At 43.7% G+C, this 20,607-nt stretch overlaps 1 protein-coding gene across 2 annotated transcripts; it reads left to right on the top strand.

The window, feature by feature from the left end:
• Positions 1 to 666: 666 nt before the first annotated feature.
• Positions 667 to 19,804, top strand: SYT13 (synaptotagmin 13). Of its 2 annotated transcripts, none has more exons than XM_014306428.2 (6): positions 667 to 968; positions 5,983 to 6,205; positions 8,104 to 8,244; positions 9,777 to 10,090; positions 14,575 to 14,704; positions 15,424 to 19,804. In XM_014306428.2, the coding sequence occupies exons 1-6, from the start codon at positions 786 to 788 to the stop codon at positions 15,726 to 15,728; spliced, it is 1,296 nt and encodes a 431-aa protein (XP_014161903.1). In that variant the 5' UTR covers positions 667 to 785; the 3' UTR covers positions 15,729 to 19,804. The 2 variants fall into 2 exon arrangements, with proteins under 2 accessions (XP_014161903.1, XP_014161904.1); XM_014306429.2 differs by having other exon boundaries at positions 8,110 to 8,244.
• Positions 19,805 to 20,607: the final 803 nt, after the last annotated feature.

The following is a 20,607-nucleotide window of genomic DNA, read 5'->3' on the forward strand; positions in this document are numbered from 1 at the left end:
GCAGCATATTCACTAGTGCATCTTGTTTGGTAGGATTTTCTGCTCTCTTTTTAAACAGAGCTGCTGCTCTGCATTTATCCTGCAGAAGCAGCTCCAAAAGGTTCAGACCCTGTGCTTTGAGGTGGTGAGGCGTGGGACAGTTCTTAATTCTTGCCTGTGTTTGTTCTGCAGCCTCTGAAGGATGAGAAAGTTTTGCCTTGTACAGAGGCTTTACTGTGACTACAGAGTTGTCGTGCAGTGCTATCATAACACAGCTTCTCAGGCCAGCAGCTTTTGGCAGTCGCTATCTTTGCCTTAACACAAAAAAATGCAACCTCTTGAGCATATCAGCAAGCCAACACATAGAAATATTGCTAGAGAGATGATCAAACACTTGGATGCACTTTCTGTGAGTTAGCTAGCAAGGCCAGCCCCTTCTGCTGACGTCTTTCCTCTCTATCACACATCAGACTTTTCCCAGTGGAGCTGGAGAACAGGCTTCAATGAAAACTGGCTGTTTGCAGCTATATGGAGATTGCAGGCACCACAATTACTATTTCCTCTCCCTGACCTGGAGCAGCAACTCCATCAGCAGGATAGAAAGGAAGCCTTGTTGCCTAGCAAAGGTGGGATGATTTATCTGTGTGTCTAGATTGGTCCCTTTGCTGCAAAGAGAATTGCTTTCAGACTTCCAAGGAGAATGAAGCCAGGCTAGAATTCGGAGTGGATGTGGGGGAGCTGCTCTCCCAGGGAGTAGCAAGAGCCACAGGGTCTCTGTGCTTTCTGTTCCTGTGCAGCACAGGACAATGGTTTTGTCTGCTCCAGTTATAGCCCTGGGGGCTACCTTAGGGACTGCAACTAGCATCCTTGCCCTCTGCGGCCTCACCTGCTTCTGCAAATGCAAGCAACCTGGGAAAGGACTCTCAGAAAAGGACCAAGAGGACGAGACGGAAAATACTAAGCCCAGTGTGCTTCAGCCAGTCCAGCAAGTAAGACACAGTCTCTAATTTACTCTGTGATTTTTTTTTAAAGGCAGAGGGTGGGAGTGCAACTTCCCTTTTAGGCTACTCAGCATGTGATTTATGCTGCCTGTTTATCTGCTTACTGTGTTTGGGATATGACAACATGCCAGTGGGAGGAGGAGTGAGGGAAAAACAGAGATGAGCTGGGTACCACAGAATTACCAGAGCAGGAGACAGCTGCCACGGAGCCAGAGAGAAAGCTGCTAATGGCAGAAACAGGGGATGAGGACTGGAAATGCTGCTTAGTTAAGATTGATCAAAAGAGGAATAATTTCCTAAGAGCAGAAGACTGGACTGTACCAGGTGGCATGCAGCATTGTGAAGATGAGACGGCTCCTGCTGAGATCTCGTATAGCAGCTATTTAATTCTATTCACAATATCTTATAGTTCCTGCAGGATAGTTCCCTGTCAACAGCTGGTTTCTCATGAAAACCTTCCCTCCTCCTCCTTCTGCCCTTCGAACTGAGGGGATTAATTATGTGTGAAGTTAAAACAAGGCATTGAAATCATAATAAAAAGCAAACGAGAATCTAGATTGTGATGACTGGACAGTCTCATCACACTGTGAATTTCTTTTTCACTTATTGTAAAAGCAATGTGGAGTATGGATGGTGTCAGGCATCCCTGTGTGCTCTTTCATTTTTGTTAGAATCCAAACAGCCTGATTTACACCTGAGTCCAGGGCAAGAGGGTGCTGGGGGAATTATAGAACACTTTTAATATACTTATTAATGGGAATCTCTTCTTCAAAGGGAAGTGTTTGATTATTTCCTCAGTTGAATGTGGTCTTTAGAATAAGCTATAACACTGGTCAATGTCTCTGAAAGTATTACCTGTTGGCTGTTGCTCCTGATATTTGTTTGTGCCTGTGTCCTTTCCACTTTCACTTAGCCATTCAACCAAGTGTTATGCCATAGTAGCCCATTCCAAAGGCCTGTGCTCCATTGTATAATAGTCTTTGTTTGCCTTTTAATTATTTGAGCTGACTGTTATTTTTGGATTCTTAAAGAGTGTAGCTGGAGTCCTAATTGAACTCCTCTGTAATGTTTGTAGTTAAATATTCAGCCTTTCTCTGACTTCCATTCTTACCCTCTAAGCAGAAAAGAACCTTAGCATCCTCATGTTCTTGTTGCAGTTTATGCTGAGGAAAGATGACCAAATCTACAAACAGTATAGTAAGAACTGGTGCAGATACAGAGAATGGCATTAGCAGATCTTGTGGTTGCTGGAGGGGGGAGGAGAGGTGTGGGAGGATGGCTCCACTGACCATGGATTAACTTCTGCATGGAGTTTAGGACTTCTCAAGAGATTGCTGCTAATTCTGAACCTCCCTTCATGGGCATGGTAGATAACTCCTAGTACCTGTTTGCATTTTCCTAAGATGAATTTCACCTGCTATTCTGTTTGATAGCTTAGTCATGTCCCTTTCATGCTCCTTTATTGTCTTTTCTACCCCAGAGGGAATTTGCTAACACCTGTATATAAGAATGTACAATGATGCAGAGATTTTTCCAAGTTTACTGTTAACGTGAATGAAAAATGTGTAACTTTGACAGCCACATCACTTTCCAAAGCAATTTTTCTAGCTGTTGTCTGCAGCAACACAACCCACAGACAACTTTACCATCAGGCTCTTTCTATGAGAGTTTGATGTGATCTCCAAGCCCAGAAACATCTCAAATCCTCCCTTTAAATCCATCCTAGGACTGGGCTTTTTTTATTTTATACAGCTTTTTGGGAAACATCTTGGGAAAATGTTAATCCATCCTGGATCTTGTCCATGGGGGTGCTATCCTATTTGCAGGACTGAAATTAGCACTGTGTCTCCATATTGTTCAGTTAAGCCTCCAGTACTTAGCAGCTATTCAGTTATGGTCCTCAAAATATGTCTAAATTCATAAGTTTTGCCACGACTTAATACAGTATTTGACCAACAGGGGATAAAATTATTCAATCTGCCCTAAATGCATCATTATTACCTGAGTGATTGCATTCTTTCAGCATTGTAGACTTTTTAATTTGAAGTATTATTTCCAATGTTACTGGCTTTTGTTTTTTTTTCAAGAAATCCGGACATATTATAGCAGCCGAGTGAACATTCTGTCACAGAAAGTGCAAAATGTTCTTAGTTTGCATATTCCATATGTTTAGCAATTCTTTCCAATTAAAATAATTTTCTTGCCAGGAACATGAATTCTCCTATGCTGTCACTGAATCAGAATCAGTCTCTATACCGCCAAGAAATGAATCTCAATTTGAGTTCTGAGCTTGTAAAATTTTATCTCTATGTTTATAAATTGTTCTGTGGGGACGTTTTTTTCTGACTACATTAGTACACAGTATGTCCTAGTCAGTGTTGGACACATTTAATTATTGAAACCTGTCAGGGCCACTGATTCTGATACACAGAGATGACAAAAGAAAGATGTAGCAAGTCTGCATTTTATTCAGTTGGCATGTCTCCCATGACAGCAATGCTTGTATTTGCTATAGACAGAGGCTCCCCATGGACATGCCCTGCCTACATGAGGAGGAGAAGTTCAAACACAAACATACATCTGCAAAACAATGAGAAACTGCTGTAAATTTGCAAAGTCTCAGCAAAGCCTGCAGAATGAAGATTCCTAAACACATCCAACAATGGCAACAGTCTGGTGCTTTGAGTGACAGTGGGCAGGGACACAGAAGGATCATTTGCAGCCTCCTTGCTCCTTTTGGTTTACTTGCTTTCATGCATTTTTGCAGAACTCTCTGAACTCCTCTGCACTTGTCTTTATTTAAGACACAACTGCTGAGTTGCAAAGGAAACTTCCACAGGACACTGCTATGTATCTGGATTAGCACACAGCGCTTGGGGAAAGAGCTGGCAGCAACATAATAAACAGAGGCAGATGCAGTTGGAAGAGGGGGTGGGTTAGTCCCACTGTGCTTGCATATGTCTCTCGTCTCTAATTCTGCAGAGCAGACAGACAAGAGGAATATTTAGACCCAACAGAGTTCTTAGATGCTGTGTGCTGACGGATTTACCTGGCAAGGTATTTAGCAAGAGGAAGACTGTACTAACAATATCTCAAATTTGTGTTTTTCATCCCAAAGGATCTGGAAATGCTTTGTGTGCTGGCAGCACAGAGCAATACAGGCAGGAGGCTCAAGTATGTGGCCAGTGAATGGTAGGACAGCAGGTAGGAGAGGCTGACCACCACTGTGTGTGTGCTGGCTGTAATGCCTCTGCACAACAAAAACAACCTGCCTTTTCTAGCTGCTGTCAGTGATTCCCCATGTATTCTGCTTGGTTGGTTTGCTTTAATTTTAGAAGAATGGAAAACTGCATTTAAAGTTTGGCTGAGTAACTTCACATTTCCTAGGTATTTTAGGACTGATGAGGCTCACATCTCTATAAGAGGGTTCTCACTTACAGCCCCACACCATGTAATTTACATAATAGCTAAACTCAACTGAATGCTAGGTGAGGATGGCACACAATGACGTCTTTCTTTCTCAGCCCACTTCTCTTTCAAAGCCCTTAAAATTAGACGAGACAAGATGCTATGTTGCACAGTAGACTTCCTAAACACTGGTGTACTGGCTGCCTTGAGAAGATGGAGTCACTGACCTAATTAGTTCCCTACCACTGCCAAGTGTATGCAACCAAGATCTCCACAAGCAGAATATGACTAGGCTAACATGCAAGACAGCCCTCTTTCTTCAGCTCTGTTTCTTTAGAGGGAGGTGTGCTTCCTCTGGACATACAAGCTGGGACCAGGAAATCCCAACACAGACAAGAGATTCAGGGCACCATCTACATTCATTATTAATAGGAAACAATAAGACTAATTTAAAACTTTAATTACAATTATGAACCTTTTCTGTCTTGCCCTCAATCTTGACCAAAAATAGGTTAGCAGGCAGTAGGTTGGAGATAGTCCCACTGCACAATAATCAACCAAAATGGCTATTTTACTTGTGGTTTTTGTCTTCCATGTTTTGGAAACATTAATAAAATCTGTTGCAAGGGTTGGGGTCATTTGCTAGTCAGCTTTTGTTCTTCCACATCGATGAATCCAAATATGAATGAATCATGAATGATTTCAATTGTAAGAAGGCGGGATCATTTCTTGGGACATAAGCGGAAGAGAACTGTTCTATTCCACTAAAATATTTTTTTTTGTTTTGGGAGAACAGTAATGCCTTTTCTGCCAGCCTTTGCTTGGACTACCCAAGCATCTTGCAGGTTCTTCTGCTCATCCCATGTTCATGATTCAACAGGGAATTGAAGTGTTAAAAACAAAATCAGACATAAATCCAAATTTCAGTCCTGGTATAATAAAGGGGAAATATGCGTCTGATGGTCAGATGGAGCTCTGGTCAACAGAACCAAGAGGCTGAGATGACCACTAAATCAACTTCTCTTGGTTTGCCAGTCCAGGGCTCATTTGTTCAACCAGCTCTCCTTAGTCTTATTGCATCATGCTCATACTTGCTCCACGTTTGATTTATATCTTTGCACTCTTAATGCTTGCTATAAACTCATATAAAATATTCTAGATTCTGGGAGATGTCTGTAGCCTCTTGCTCTTGGATTTGACTTCAAACATCAAAGTAAAAATTGCCATATCTTAATCAAAGCAAAAGTAACTTTGTGGTTAATTTCTTTACTAAAATGAAAGTATTAACTTATGAAAATATTAACTGGTACCAGAACAGAGGAAAAATCAAATGATAAGAACATATCTTTTTCTTATAGTAATCAAATATCTGTAGAGGAATAAATCTGAAAAGAAACACACCAAGTACAAGGTTTCCATGTTGACAAGAAAGTCTCCAGGCATATAGGCAGTGGTTTCTACAAGCCAAGTAAAAAATGATGGTAGGAATGACCAGAGGCCCTGCTTTTTTCCTGTCTCAGTTCATCTAACGTTAAGAGAATTGGAGGAGTTAATGTAATTTGTGCAAAGTAACAAACAAAGTTTTAATTTTCAGTTCAACATTAAGAAAACTGCAGAGCCAGTCCAGCCTCGAGCACTTCTGAAGTTTCCCAACATTTATGGCCCCAAACCAGAAGTAACTTCACCTGAAATTGTTAACTACACGCAGTACTCTCTGAAGACAACAGAAGAACCAGCTCCTGGGAAACATACTGCTTTGGATGAGAATAGGATGAAGATACAAGTCAATGAAGAGCTGTTTGTTCTCCCTCAAAACGGTAAGACCTTTTGGTCTTCAAACTAACAATTGCTTTAGTGGGTGTGGATCTGTAATACTTCTAAGCATAATGTGATTGTTGTCAGATAAATAAATGTGGAATTTATCAGATGCTTTTCACTTTCTTATCATGAGCACTCTTGAGTTTTGCTTTGAACACATTTGTTTAGTAGAAGATGGTCATGGAATTCATGAGGACATTCTGATAACAAAGTTGTAGCTGTATCTTGTTGCAATTTTTTTTTTTTACCTAAACATTTTTTGTTTTGAAAAATCTGTCTCCCTGGTAGCAGACATTTTGTAGAAAAGCATATGTAGTGTAGTTGTGCTGAGAGCAGTAGCCAGAGTTTGTGTGAAATATCTGGCCAAAATTAGGCAGAGTATCTCCTCCAGGTCAAATGCTAGCTGTCCAACAACTGTCCTTGTCAGGGACACTGGAGCTCAAAGCTTCTAATTTTCTCTCCTCATTTATTGGCATGGCTTGGTAAGATGTTCTTGGCTTATTGTAATGTGCAGTGAAAGTGAAGGCTGACACCTCAAAGGTTTTTACCAAACACAATTCCTGTTTCCCAGCCAGCCCAAAGGATAATGCTCCCAATCCTGAAACATAAGATTTCTAGAGCCTGAGAGAAAATGCAATCTTAATTATATGCATCTGGCAACATGTTTGGGTTTCTTCCATACTGATTTTTAACTTCACAGCCATATTTTAACAGGATAATTTACTCGAATGGTTACCACTTTAATAAAACCTTACTGAAGACTTGCCAGAGAGACAATGCCATCTGCCATTATTTTTACAGAGTATTATTTTTAGTTATTTTTAATTTTTTGAGATTATAATTTTGCCCTTCAGGAAGGACAATTGCTACCTTCAACCCTCCAACCTGAGGCTTGTGAGTACAGAAAAGAAAGTACCACGGGAAGCAGATGCATTGGAGGAAGAGACTGTCTGAGCCACATCCTTAGGTGTCAGGGAAAAGATTATAAGGGTGGAAAGGATGAAAGATGATGGCTGCATTTAGGCTAAAGCTTTATATAAGTGTTGGTGTAAGAGCCTCTCTGCATTGCTAATGGCACAAGCAAGTTTCCTTCCTGCTCTGCCTGATTATATAGATCAAGTGTTGCTAAAATTAAACAAGAATTGTTGTGTTCTCCTTTTGATGCCACAGTGAACTGGTCTGAACTGTGGCTGAGATTTTTAGGAGGAAGTGTGCTGGTCCCACTATTGTTTTCTATGTGAATTGGAACTGACCTTGCAGATAACAGCTTTGGTTGACAAAAACCTCTGGCTTTTCTTTTGGTCTTGCAACTTGTTTTATTTCAGTATGAAATACATACTCAGCTCCAAAATTATGCATGGAGAAACTGCCTTATGGATTCTGAAGTTCACAGCCTTCAGCCTGGTCAGGTGCTATGGAAATGGATGTGTTTTGCATGACAAAGACTTCATTGTTAAAATTAAAAGAAAAACAAAACAGAATGTTTAGAGAAGTCTGACCTAATGCAGAGTTGCACAGCAGTTCAAGAGCAGACTCACAGTCTCATTGCAGAGAACATAGGATTTAATTTAATAATGTCAGTTAACAGAATATAAAACAATATAACAAGTAATGGGTGTCGTTCAGACACTTTGGCCTAGGCATAAGGTAAAAAAGCAAGTGTGTGAACCATCATAGAGCACAAGGTGGTGGAGAGCAGAAGTCTTGTCCAAATGCTGTAGAAAGAGCTGAAAGTGCAAGAAAACAGAACAAAAAGGATGTATGATGGTGGATAAAGAAGGAAAATAAATAATAGTCCTGCATACAAAGTGCAGAAAGAGTGAAAACTAAAGTCAAGAGAAAGTGGATTTGCTGTCTTGGGAAGGGGAAGAGCTGCTTGCTAAAGGGTTTGTTTCAGTTCCAGGTGTGGTAAAGGACGTGTGTGTCACGGAGCCGCTGAGGCCCGAGCGGGCAGGCGGCGGGCAGCAGGCCCCTGAGCTGCACTACTCCCTGCTCTACGAGCCGCAGCGCGCGCAGCTGCGCGTGGCCCTCCTCCAAGGTAAGGGCCATGGCTCAACACACACACACACACACGGTGACTACGATTAGAGACACTTAGAGACACTTCCCCTCCTATCTGAGGGCCAACAGGTGCCTCAGCATCCCTGGAGGTTTCACTGGTGCTGGGCTTGCAGAACAGGAATAGCTATCAATGTCACTGCTTGAAGAGAGGGCGTAGCTTGGGAACAGTTGTTTGCACAGCTTTGTCAGGAACCAGGATGGGCTCCTCCAGTCCAAGACATGGGACAAAGCAACCTCTTCTTGTTATTTTTTCCTTTAGGGGCAAGAGGAATGGGGTTACTTTCTCCCTCCTCTTCATACCTTTCATTCTTCAATCTGATCCACTCCCTACTGCCCTTTCGTCAAGTCAAGTCAAAGCCTGAGCTGGAGATACCAGACTTATTTTAAGTCCCTCTGGCAGCGCCTGGCCGGGCAGCCAGGCTCTGTGTCTCTCTCTGACAACTGCAACAGCTTCTCCACTCAGGGCTGGAGCATCATCAGCTCCTCTGGGAGAGTAAAATAAGCTGACTGAATAATTCATGCACAGTGTAGATCTCTGTGGAAACCTAATCAAATCACACCCTCTGAGGCGAGAATTGAAAGGGTGCTGAATGGCAGCCACTGCTGCAGGCCTCCTGCCAGCAGCAAGCCCACAGCTGCCCTTCAGGATGGACACCCACACCAGCTGGCTGCCACCCTGGCACTCCTGTGCACAGGACCTGCTTGCCAATGCTGCTCCCCTGAGAAGCCAGGAGAGCCCTGTGACCCACAGGTCCTGGCAGTTCAGGAGCAGCTGCCCTTGGACTGTCTGCAGCAAGGACAACAGTTTTTCCCTCAAAGCTGTGATATTCAATGACCCCTTGGAGGAGGGTGTGCTCCTCTTGCTGCTGGAGAAGGCAGTGCAGCTCTGTTGCTGCAACTGAAGAGGAGTGTGAAATGCCATTCTCACTCTAGACTTTTCAAAATAAAGGGGATATAAAATTAGGGATGAATGTCTCTTGATGCAGGTCTTTTGGGCTGTGGGGTGGCTTCTGATGGATTCATTTACCAGAGGTTGGGGTAGCAGAATGCAATAACCCGTAAACATTGGCCTGGAGGGATGGATGTGTGCCAAGGGAAGCTCTATCCCATCTCTGATGTCTGTGACCGACCTTCCTGCTTTTAAAGTCATGGTAAGAAACATTTTTTGTGTGCCAAGGTAAAAGTAAATGAGAACTGCCAACCCCTGTTTCATGCTGCCTTGTTTCAGTGCTGTTCTGCATCTTTCAACAGAATGTCCTTGAACTCAGCTGTTGCTCTCCCAAACACTGGGAGCATCCTTCTGCACTGGCACTAGGACAGGGACATTGTGCAGCCTGAGGAAAACACCACAGCATGGACTCACAGCTTAATCTGCCCCCATGCAGGCAGGAACAGGGGTCAATGTCTATGCAGCTGTTTTATTTTATGGCTGTCATGAAACAAGCAATTTAGCCACAGATATTTCAGGGCTGTCTTTTGTGAGAGGTCCTCACTATCCATCTTTTCCAGCTATGCATGACGGAATGAGCGGGGACCAAGACACTGGCTGCCATTGCTACATACTGGGCACCCTGGAGAGCAAGTCTGGCATTGCTGAGGCCCAGACAGAGCTGAAGAAGAAGGTACTTCACACCCTTTGGGAGGAGGTGCTGCAATTCCCATTAACAGAGGAGGAGATGCCAGGAGGAACACTAACTCTCACCCTGAGAAATTGTGACAAGTTCTCCAGGCACAGCATTGTGGGGGAACTGAAACTGAAACTTGCTGAAATGGAGGAATCCTTTGGGAAGGCCCAGTGGGAAAGGCTAAAGAGCCCAGAGAAGGTATGGACTCCATCTGTTGGTAGTTCAGAAACCCGAATGATTAAGAGTTTGGACAAGAGAAACCCTTTTCCTAGAGAGCTGCATGCCAGTGGGTGGCTTTATTTGTTTGGAGCAGGTTTAGAGGGGTGATGTGTGACTGCAGAGATCACTCAGCACAGCTCTGTGCTGGTCTGTAGATCATCATATCCGAAGCCCTCCTGCCTAATGCTCCCAGCTGTCAACGTGTCACAACTCCCTCAACTCCTCCCCAAGTACATGACAATCTGACACTGGCATTTGTAATGCTATGTCTAGAAAAAGGTGTGTGAGCTTCTCAGAATTATTGATATAGGACCAGAGTGGCAAGAGCTGAAGTATCAGAGTGCCTGCAGAGCCCATTCGAGGGATTCTGCAAAGCTGGGTGTGGTAGGGCACAAGGTGGCACCCCAGGGAGCCTTAAATTAGGAGTGAAATACATTGTTGGGACTGGAATGCTGGACTGAAGGACACTTACACTTACCGGAATCAATCCAGTGCTATTTATTCTGGGAGATATCAAAATATCATTCATTGTATTGTTTTGGTTTCCTTAAACATCAAAACCTTCCTTTCTTCCCTTATCCACATTTTGCCAGTTGCACAGATGGGAAAAAATGGAGGGAAGAATTCCAACAGTTCTTGAAGTGGGTACAGGGGAGGCTTCATGTGCACATTATAATTTCTGGCACATTTCCTCAGGAGCCTTTTCCCTGCCATGAGCTAGGTTGTTCTTCTAGCAGCAGCAATTCAGACATGGCAGCAGGATGCTGCTACTGCTGCTGCTCGCTCATCACAACTAGTGGTACCTCTTGTACTCTGCTGTGGTGTGGCTGAGCAATGCAAAACAACACCAGCACCACCACTAAGCGCAATGAAACAAATCATTGCCTGTCACCATCAGGGGTGAGGGCTCTCCACTGTGAGCTGGCCACAGACACAGAGTACACTGTTAGCATTTCTGATTTCCAATAGGCCTGATTTATCTGATAACCACTTGAATACTAACAGGACTGTCCACTGTAAAAAAAACATCTGTCAGGGACAGAGGCAGCAGAAACAAACGGGTGGTCTGAATGAGTTTAATAAACTTCAAGCACAAGACTCAGTATTTGTCTAATAGCTGCAACCCTCCCTCTCTCCCCCCATACTGAAGTGTCTGCTTTTTTAGCAATACACAAGGAACAGCCTGTTCACAGAAATGATAAGTTGTTACTCCAGTGCACCTGATGGAGTCCTGGTATACAGGGAATTCTGCCTTGGTCCAGATTCACAACCACACACAGAAACAGGACAGCATTCGTTTCTTCTCCAGGCTGACAGCACAAGGTTAACACCAGCAGTACTGCTGAACAGTGCCCCAGTTTGAGCTGAGGATGTGCAGTGAAAGCTGAATTTGCGTCATCTGGGACCTGAAAGAGCCAACCATTGCACAGATAGCTTATGTATACAGATCCTGAATCATTCATTGAGAACCAGAGAGGGAGGGAGTGAGGAAGAGCTGATCAAAAAAGAGGAGCTATTTTTTACAGCATTTATCCAGGAACAAAGTTACTGAGCTTTGTCAAGAGTGTGACATTTCCTTGAAATGCCAGGAAGGGCAGACATTTCATTCTTACCTTCCCAGTAATTCTCCCACACACAAGGGAAGGAGCCCAGAGTGGAGCTTACAGCTAACCAGGTAATGCAATTAGCATTCAGGAATTCATTGAGTCCTGTGAGCAATGCAAAGCGTAGATACTGTAGACTGATATCCTTATCTTGTCTTCCTTCCCTCCCACTGCTTTGCTAATGACAGTAATGATAGTGGCTTGATGATAGTGTGTCCTTGCACAGCAACTTCCCTTTTGTGATTTCATGGTGCCCTGCACGTAAATCATTGATGACCCCTTGTTGCTTTTTATTAATTTTGTATAGAAAGAAAGACTGAAGTTCTGATGGTTGTATGAATTTGCAGGTTTTCAGCACAAAATGTAGGGTATGGATTTAATAGGAAAAAAGAAACAAAGAAAACAAAGACCAGAAGGGGAAGGGAAAGTACCTCTGGTTTGGTCTGTCCAAGACCAAAACTCCAGCAGAGGCTAACCATTGCAGGTTTTGTTTTCATGTGGATACAGGCTGGCCAAAAACTTGATCAGCACACTAGGAGCTAGAAAGTCATAGGTAAAGATGTGATTGGAGTGCAATGCATGTGTTTGTGTGTGTGTGTGTGCACGTCTACAGAGCCCCACCCCCTCCCAATCTCCACTGCATCTATCTGTGCCTGCAGCTACAGGAACCAAATTCTAGCCAAGAGCTACAGAATGGGACCTGCTGAGATGTAGTGGGGGTAAATAAACAAAAGCAGCTTATGACATGCCTAAATGCTGGGTTTGCATTGAGGTGGTGTTTGGGTTTGTCCCTGACTGTACAATTCTTTTGTAGTGGGCATACAGGCATTTAAACTGCCTCTTTTTATGTGTGGGCTTTTCTAAGGTCCACTTCAGTTTAAGACAGGATTCATATAAGTGAAATGCATACAAGCCCTTCATTGCTACCTGAGTGCATGAAAAACATATTTACTTGGGCTGACTTGGGATTGAATTTCAGGCTTCCTTGCTGATGCCCTTCTACCTGATTTGTGCAGGACAAATTAGTCATTCGAACCAGACAGTGATGACAGCCATGTTTTCTGGAGAGTCAGTCAGTTCATGGAGAGCATACAGGGCCCTGTCCTTGCCTGTTTTGAGAAACTGGTTGAAAACTTAATTTGAAATATTTATGGCTCACTTAGTAGCGACACTGCAGAGCACAGAAATAGCCTGGAGAGAAGGGCTGTCTATCCTCAAGGAAGTAGAACACGCTAAGGAGCCCAGAATGGGTCTGTTGAATTGGCATTGGCTTTCTGGGACTCTTCTGGGTCATTAACCTCACACTAAACCAGATTTCTGTCACAAGCTCCCACTCACTGAGAGAATAACTACTCCCTTTTTGTTCCTTGCCAGGGGTTGTCAGCTATGCACACAATGGTGTGGGATTTTTCTCCTTCCCTGCTGGCTCCTGAGAAGGAAATGGCATTACTCTCTTACAGGAGAGCAGCGGTGGTGTGACTGTGTCCCTAGGCTTTCCCCCAAGGGTTGCTTGTCCAGGGCAAATGGAAGTAAGGGGAAAGGGAAAGGGAAAGGGAAAGGGAAAGGGAAAGGGAAAGGGAAAGGGAAAGGGAAAGGGAAAGGGAAAGGGAAAGGGAGTCTCCCACAGGGGAAGCAGGGAGAGCTGCTCACAGTCCTGATGGAAGGCAGGTGGGAAGGAAGAGTGTGGGAATCCATAAAATCAGAGGGTTTTGGGAAAGCTGCAAAAGGCAGGCCTCAGAGACAGCAGAACTGTGATTAGAGCTAAACAGCAGCCATGAGATAGGTCAGCAGAAAAATTATGTAAAACGTAGAAAAATAAGGACAAATAGAACAATGGGCTGTGTATTAACGCTTGTCTAGAATAGCTCCCTAAGCTACAGAAAAGTTTATCTAGCAAGATATTAGGAAGTTTTAAGCTTAATAATAGAGCTCTGTGCATTGTGTTTTAAGGCTTACAAGCAGGTATTGTATTGGAAATAAGCAAGCATTGTTTTAACCAAAGATACATGGGCTTATAGTGGTTGGATAGAACTACTGTCAATATGCTTTTGCTTTTTGTGATTGGTCAAAAAACTTACAAAGTAAGTTGTAACATTAAGTTCTCGGTCTGCTGCCTGGGATGTGAGCTGATGGCATCTTCCCATTGTCATAACCATGTAATGAGACTGATGCTGAAAAATAAAACAGCTCAAGGCACATTCCTAGCAGTCCCGTCCTGTCTGTGATTTGTACAAAGACCCCCGGCCACCAATAGAAAAGTAATGTATTGTGCCCAGCTTGTGGAGGATTTCAGCTTGGCTAGGTTTTTTCTCATACCATTAGGATGTCAGGGAAGGTGTAGTCCAGCTCCAGGTCAGACTCAGCCCCAAGCACCATCTCTGCTTTCCCAGGAAGCCTTACACTCCTGCTGGGCAATGAAGGCTGGAGGCTGGGTCCAGTCAGAGCCTTATGAGAAATGGAGCACCTGAAACCAAAAGTGAATTACAAAAAGCAGTAAAGGGGGTAGTGGACATAAATACAGGGCTGTTAGGTGGCCTCTCAAAATAGGAATTTCTGACTATTTGCACTGTATGTCAGCCCCAGATCGTCTTCTGATTAAATATTGCACTCAAAGTTGATGTCTGGAAGCAGTTACTTTTCGGTGCCATAAGGATTCAGTAACTCACATTATGGGAGCCTTATGAGCCTCAGGCATCTTTGCCAGGTTTATTCTCATCCAGGGTAACTGGAAAGATCTCCTGTACAGAGAGACAACTTGGTTGGTCACGACCTTCCACCCATCAGTCTTCGACTGTTGCTTTCCTAATGTTCTGGCCAAGATTATATAAAAATTAACCCTTTCTGTGTCTCCATTTCCAGGAGCCATCCACGGGCCATGGGGAGGTTCTGCTCTCTATTAGCTACCTGCCAGCAGCTAATCGCCTGCTGGTGGTGATTATTAAGGCTAAAAACCTCCATTCCAAGCAGCTGAAAGATCTACTTGGAAGTGGTGAGTGTTATAGCAAGGAAACAGATGTTGTTTCTGCTGTTGTGTAAATCTAGAAAGAAAGTGGGAAGGGTGAAGTCTGGCAGGAAAAAAAAAAAGTCTGGCTTAGAAAGCCAAAGAGATCTGAATGATTTCTAAAAAGTGAAAACCAAATGCCCCCTGACCAATATTTCTACTGTGCTGTCTCAGTTTGATGTCACCAGTGTAAATTCTCTTGCATTTTTGTTTTGATTTTTGGGTGCAGATTCAGGCATCCCAATATAAAAAAATAATAAGATACTAGAGAGTGTCCAAAGGGCGGCCATAAGGATGGTGAAGGGCCTGGAGTGGAAGCCTTATGAAGAGTGGCTGAGGTCACTTGCTCTGCTCAGTCTGGAAAAGAGGGAGGGGAGCCCCTCTTCGTGGTCTTCAGCATCCTCACAAGGGGAAGTGAAAGGGCAAGCACTGACCTGCTCTCTTGTGGACAGGGCCAGGGCCTGAGGACACAGCATGAAGCTGAGTCAAGGGAGACTTAGGTTGGTCACAGCACCAGCCTGATTGTGTTCAAAAAGCATTTCGACAACACTCTTGAGCACATGGCATGATTTTTGGGGTGTTCTGTGCAGGGCCAGGAGTTGAACTCCATGATCCTGATGGGTCCCTTCCAATTCAGCCTCTTCTAGTCTAGTCTAGTCTATTTGTTGCATGTTCATTAACATGATGTCTATCTCTCCTCCTTACAGATGTTTCTGTCAAGGTGACACTGAGGCATCAGTCACTGAAGCTGAAGAAGAAGCAGACCAAACGTGCAAAACACAAGATCAACCCTGTGTGGAACGAGATGATCATGTTTGAGGTGCCTCATGAGCTCCTGTGTGCCTCCAGCGTGGAGCTGGAAATGCTGAGCCAGGATGGAGCTGGCCAGAGCCATGTGCTTGGCAAGTGCAGTCTGGGCTTACACGTCACAGGCACAGAGAGGAGCCACTGGGAAGAAATGTTGAGGAACCCCAGGAAACAGATAGCCATGTGGCACCAGCTCCACATGTAGGCTCATCGTGATTACTGACAACAAGATTCCCACCAGGCTTCAGAGCCTGGGGGAATAAGCTGGATTTCATCTTCCATCTTCATCTCCATGAAATTGCTCAGCACAGCACTCTTAGTACACCACTCTTCTCTGATCTTCCTGACCATTCTAGCCCAGGAAACTGTCTGGAAAATGTATTTAAAGGACAGTCTCTCACCTAATCAAGTGGTTGTCTCAAACAACGGGTTGGCTGCCTGGATGATTTGAATTAATTTTATTTACCTGCCCACTGTCTCTTCTGAGAGGTCACTGTTTCTGTAGAGGAGCAGAGGGAAGGAAAGAAGAGCAGCAAAGTTAGCATGGAAATATAAGCCCTTCATTGGCATCTAGTGCTGTCACCCAAGTCCCTTGGTGAGTGTTGGCTCCATAATCACAAACACACAACTGTTTTATCAATCACTGCTTTTCATAATGCTCCACAAGACTGAGAAATGAAGATCAGAGAACTGACTATCATAGCAGGCACAAAGAATGAGTATGAAAAAGAGAGTGAAGCCAAAGTGCAGTAAATGGATACCTAGAAAAATACACAGAATGAAGGGAGAGAACAGAGGAAGAAGAAAGGGAGAGACAGTCAACACCCTCATCCTGTGTAGCCTTTGAAGCAAACACTGCCGAACAAGAAGTCAAATACCTTCCTTTACTTTTGTTTCCTGGAGAGTTTGATACCTTGTATTTAAGATTCATGAAAACTGCTGAAAATATGAATGTTTCAGGACCCCTTATCAGAATACCTGCACCATTTATCTTTCTATGGTGTCATCCAGGAAGATCCTAAATATGGACAAAAAGTTATTGTTGATGTTACCTCCTAAAACTTGGACCAAATCTTTCTGTTTACTGCCATATTTTCTGTTTGGGTTTATCCCAAATTTCAAATATACTATTTATATTCCAGGCAACATCTAAAATTAGGCAAAAGAAGTGGGATCATTCCATACCTTAGCAGCTGATAGATGGTTTTGGTTTGACAGTTAACTATTGCACTCAAATCCTCATACCAGCATTATTCAAAGACAACCCTTATTAACTGCCATGTATTTCATCACTTCCAGACAGAAGGAATTCACCAACCAGACTCTCCAGGGCTTGTTTTTTGTGTGCACTTTCAAGACTTGACGTGGCTTAAATGTTACTTCTGACTGTCCTTTTTTTTGTGTTTACAGATGGACTGAAAGTCTGGCATTGGCAGCGATAATGTCATGATCCTATAAGCACACTGCTTGTCTTACTACTTTTTTTCAAGTAGTAGACGCAACTTTAAGGGACTTCCATGGGGACAAGGCATCCAAAAATCTGGAAACAGAACCATATAATTTGTAGCCCTGAAAATCTCAGAGAGCTTCATATTTGCAGGGTCAGATTGCTCCTTGTTTAAATCAAAACATTAAGCTAACCTTTAACTAGCATCCATCCCATTCTGATGGTGCAGTCTAACAAGTCTAGCAGCTTGTCAAGGGAAGGCTGTCATCCTGTTGGCAAAGAGAAAACAACAGAACCAGTGTCTGAAAACTGGCTGAAGCCCAGGCACAATGGGTTATGAACTGGGAAATGAAGTTCAGCTGGAAGTCAGTGACTAGTGGTGACTGGGGCTGGTCAGGAGACTGACAGAGTTTAGCACCTTCATAAATGACCTAGACAATGGTGCAGAGCATGGCCTCGGCAGGTTTGTACGTGATGCAAAACTTGGAGTAGTGATTGATACACAAGGCAGTTGTGCTGACATTCAGAGGGATGCTGAGAGAAATGCTGGAGAAATGCTGGGCTAACAGGAACCTCCTGAAATTCAACAAGGAGAAGTGGCACCTGAGGAAGAACAACCTTGCAGTGCAGGGGTGAAGGCTGACAATCTGTAAAGGAACTTTCCAGAAAAGGACCTGGATGTCCTGGTGGACACCAAGTTGAACATGAGCCAGCAGTGTGGTCTTGCAGCAGAGAAGGACAACAGTGCCTTGTGCTGCATTAAGCAATGCCAGCAGCTCAAAGGAGGGTGATTCTTTCAACTCAGCACCAGTGAGGGCACTTCTGGAATGCTGTTCCTGTTGCTGGACTCCCCAGGGCAAAAAGATACGGAGATTCTGGGAAGAGTGCAGCAAATGGCCGTGAAGATGTTTAAGAGACTGGAGCATCTTCTATACGACAAGAGTCTGAGAGAGCTGAAACTGTTTAGATCAATGAGTACAGATACCTGATCTGGAAGAGGACAAAAGAAGATGGAGAGAGACTCTTCACTGGTGTCCAGTGACAGGACAAGAGTCAAGGTCACAAGTTGCAATGTAGGTAATTCCATCCGAACACATGAAAAATACCAAGAATAAACCCGCTTTTTTACTGTGAGTATAATCAAATACTGGAACAAGAAGAGGTTGTTGGGGGTCCCCATGCTTGGAGACAGTGAAAATTTGATGAGATACAGCGTGAACAACCTGCTATAGTTTATCCCACTTTGAGCAAGGGTGAGTTTGGACAATATGATCTCCAGAGGCCCTTTATATCCTCAGCAATGCTATGATTCTGTGAAGAAACTGACAAGGTTGATGCACACTGAAAACTGTTGTCTTTACACTACTATTTCTTTTGTGGGTGGTGTAGCCAGGAGTTACAGGATCATTTTGAAGAGAGCAATAAAATCTTCTTTGAGCAACCAGACAGACAGAAAAGCTAAGTATGCCCATGAATCTTGCACCCAATATTTTAATCTCTGATATTGATCTGTTGGCTAGAGGGCATGCAAATGAAAAGAAAATTGGTTTCTTGTTTTGTTCTTCTTGTATAGGGTTTTGTTTACTAACAAAAAGCTGTAGGATACTGTGAGTAAATTGGACACAGGGGTCTAGTTGATAGTGAATTCTTAATGCTTACTCTGATCCTGATTTGCCTGTAGATGTACCTATAGATATGGAGTAATCATTTCCATATAAGTGCAGAAATTATTGGAATGTTGGCCTAATTCACGTATAGGTTCCAGGCAGCACTGTGATTTTTTGAAGGCTAATGATAAGAAGGATAACTTCACACAATGATGCTATTTGGCTGGCAATGGAAAGCCTGAAGGGCCAAATATTTGCCTTGCTGCCAACTCCTCTAGTTCTGCATCCTGCTTGTTTCACTGAGCCTTTTATAACATCTTGATGACTGATTGTAAACAGCATTATCTGCCTGTGCCCTGGTGATTCTGGCACACCCTGTAATAGATATCAATCAGTCCTATGGCATTTAAAATAATAGCTCCTCAGAACCTGACTTAGCCGTGGCAAAACAACGTCCTCTTTTACAGCAGACAAATCCTGTGTATACGCACTACTTAACCACGAATCTGTCTTAGGAGCCAAGTGGTGCCATCAGTGTTAATGAACGGCATTGTTTCCTCCTTTGCTGCAGTGGGATTTAATGAGAAAGAGAGAAGGAGTGAAAATGCATACATCTGCCCCGGATGGATCATTCTTCTTGTCTGGCATTTTAGCCTGCAAAGAATGCTCCTGGCCATCAGCACAGCCCGAACAAAGGCTGCCAGGAGTCCCTGGGAGGAGGCGGCCGCTCGCCGGGGCTGACAGCGGGCACGTAACGGGATGAGGAATGCTGTGTACGTGTGGTACCCGAGGGGCAGGGGAGCCCAGCCCGGCCTTTTGAACTCTGCTAACAGGGGCTGTGTGTCACCCATCGCATTCCAGCGTCTGCCCGGGCCCTGCCCTCATCCCTCCGAACAGCCTGAGCAGCAGTACCTGGGTGTCCCTGAGCTTCAGCACCCCAAAGGCCGAGGTGCTGAACTGTCCCAGCAGACAAAGGGCTGGGAATAGTTGTGGTAGCTGACAAAGTCATGAAGATAAATCCGAAGTATTTGAAAATGCCATTGTATCAAGCAGCTTCAGCAACTTGAGCTGTCAAAGTATTGCTGTAGTGCAATAAGGACAGAGCCAGACAGACCCTCTGTTTTCAGCTCCTGAAGCTGAAAATGCAGGAGCATCAGCAAGCACCACTGTGTATTAAATTAAAGGATGCTGCTTATAAATTGTGTCATAAGAGAAGAAGCAAAAAAACCCCAGTTATGGCAATTAATGTTCCTAAGATGTATGTGTGACCAAAAGCAGCCACAAGAGTCCCCAGTGGCTAGTTAGTGGCTGGACTCATTATTTTGCCTGTTAGAAGCATTAACATGAAGAAGCTGGAAGCCAAGAGACTGTAGGGAATACGGAAGGAGGAAAAAAAAAAAGCAAACAAAAAACCATGGTGCGAGGCAGTCTACTTGGTCAGAATGAATGATCCTTTTCACTAAAGGTCAGAATTGTGAGTTTAAGGACAGGGATTCACAGTCCCTCATCCAGTGACAAAGCACAAACAACCAGATTACTGTAAAAAACCCTGAGAAATGCAGCTCCCAGTATATTACCCAGCTTTGCCTGGGAAAGGTGGCCTCTGCTCAGAGGAGGGGGCTAAGAGGCCAGAGGAAATGACTTGTGACTACTTTGAGTTCCTTTGTTAAAATATAGACTGTAGCCGTCTGTTGTTTTGCCTCAACCTGCCCTCAGAGCTAGATCTTTCTTCCCAAAAATGATCTAGTTTGATTTTAAGCAATTTGTCCTACAGTAGAAGGATTAATAAGCACAAATCATCAATAGTCACTAAAATAGCTGGGATGTTTTAGACTCATTACTACCCTCAGCACCCTTCCCCAGTTGTAAGGGGAGTGGTTACAGCTTTATGGGTGGTTACAGTTGTAAGGGGAGTGGTGCCCTTTATGGTAATATTTTTTCAGTGCAGGGTTTTCCCCCCAATTGTTGTCCCAAATATCCTTGCATGCTAATAAGAAACATGTTTGCTTTGCAAAGAGGTAATACATCAG

The sequence above is a fragment of the Geospiza fortis genome, unplaced genomic scaffold (assembly GCF_000277835.1).
Source record: "Geospiza fortis unplaced genomic scaffold, GeoFor_1.0 scaffold66, whole genome shotgun sequence".
In the NCBI taxonomy this organism is placed as follows: domain Eukaryota; kingdom Metazoa; phylum Chordata; class Aves; order Passeriformes; family Thraupidae; genus Geospiza; species Geospiza fortis.

Coding starts and splice junctions, on each gene's coding strand:
- SYT13 (XM_014306428.2), top strand. CDS start 786: ATGGTTTTGTCTGCTCCAGTTATAGCCCTGGGGGCTACCTTAGGGACT. Junction 10,091..14,574: donor GGCTAAAGAGCCCAGAGAAG/GTATGGACTCCA, acceptor CTCCATTTCCAG/GAGCCATCCACGGGCCATGG. Junction 14,705..15,423: donor GAAAGATCTACTTGGAAGTG/GTGAGTGTTATA, acceptor TCCTCCTTACAG/ATGTTTCTGTCAAGGTGACA.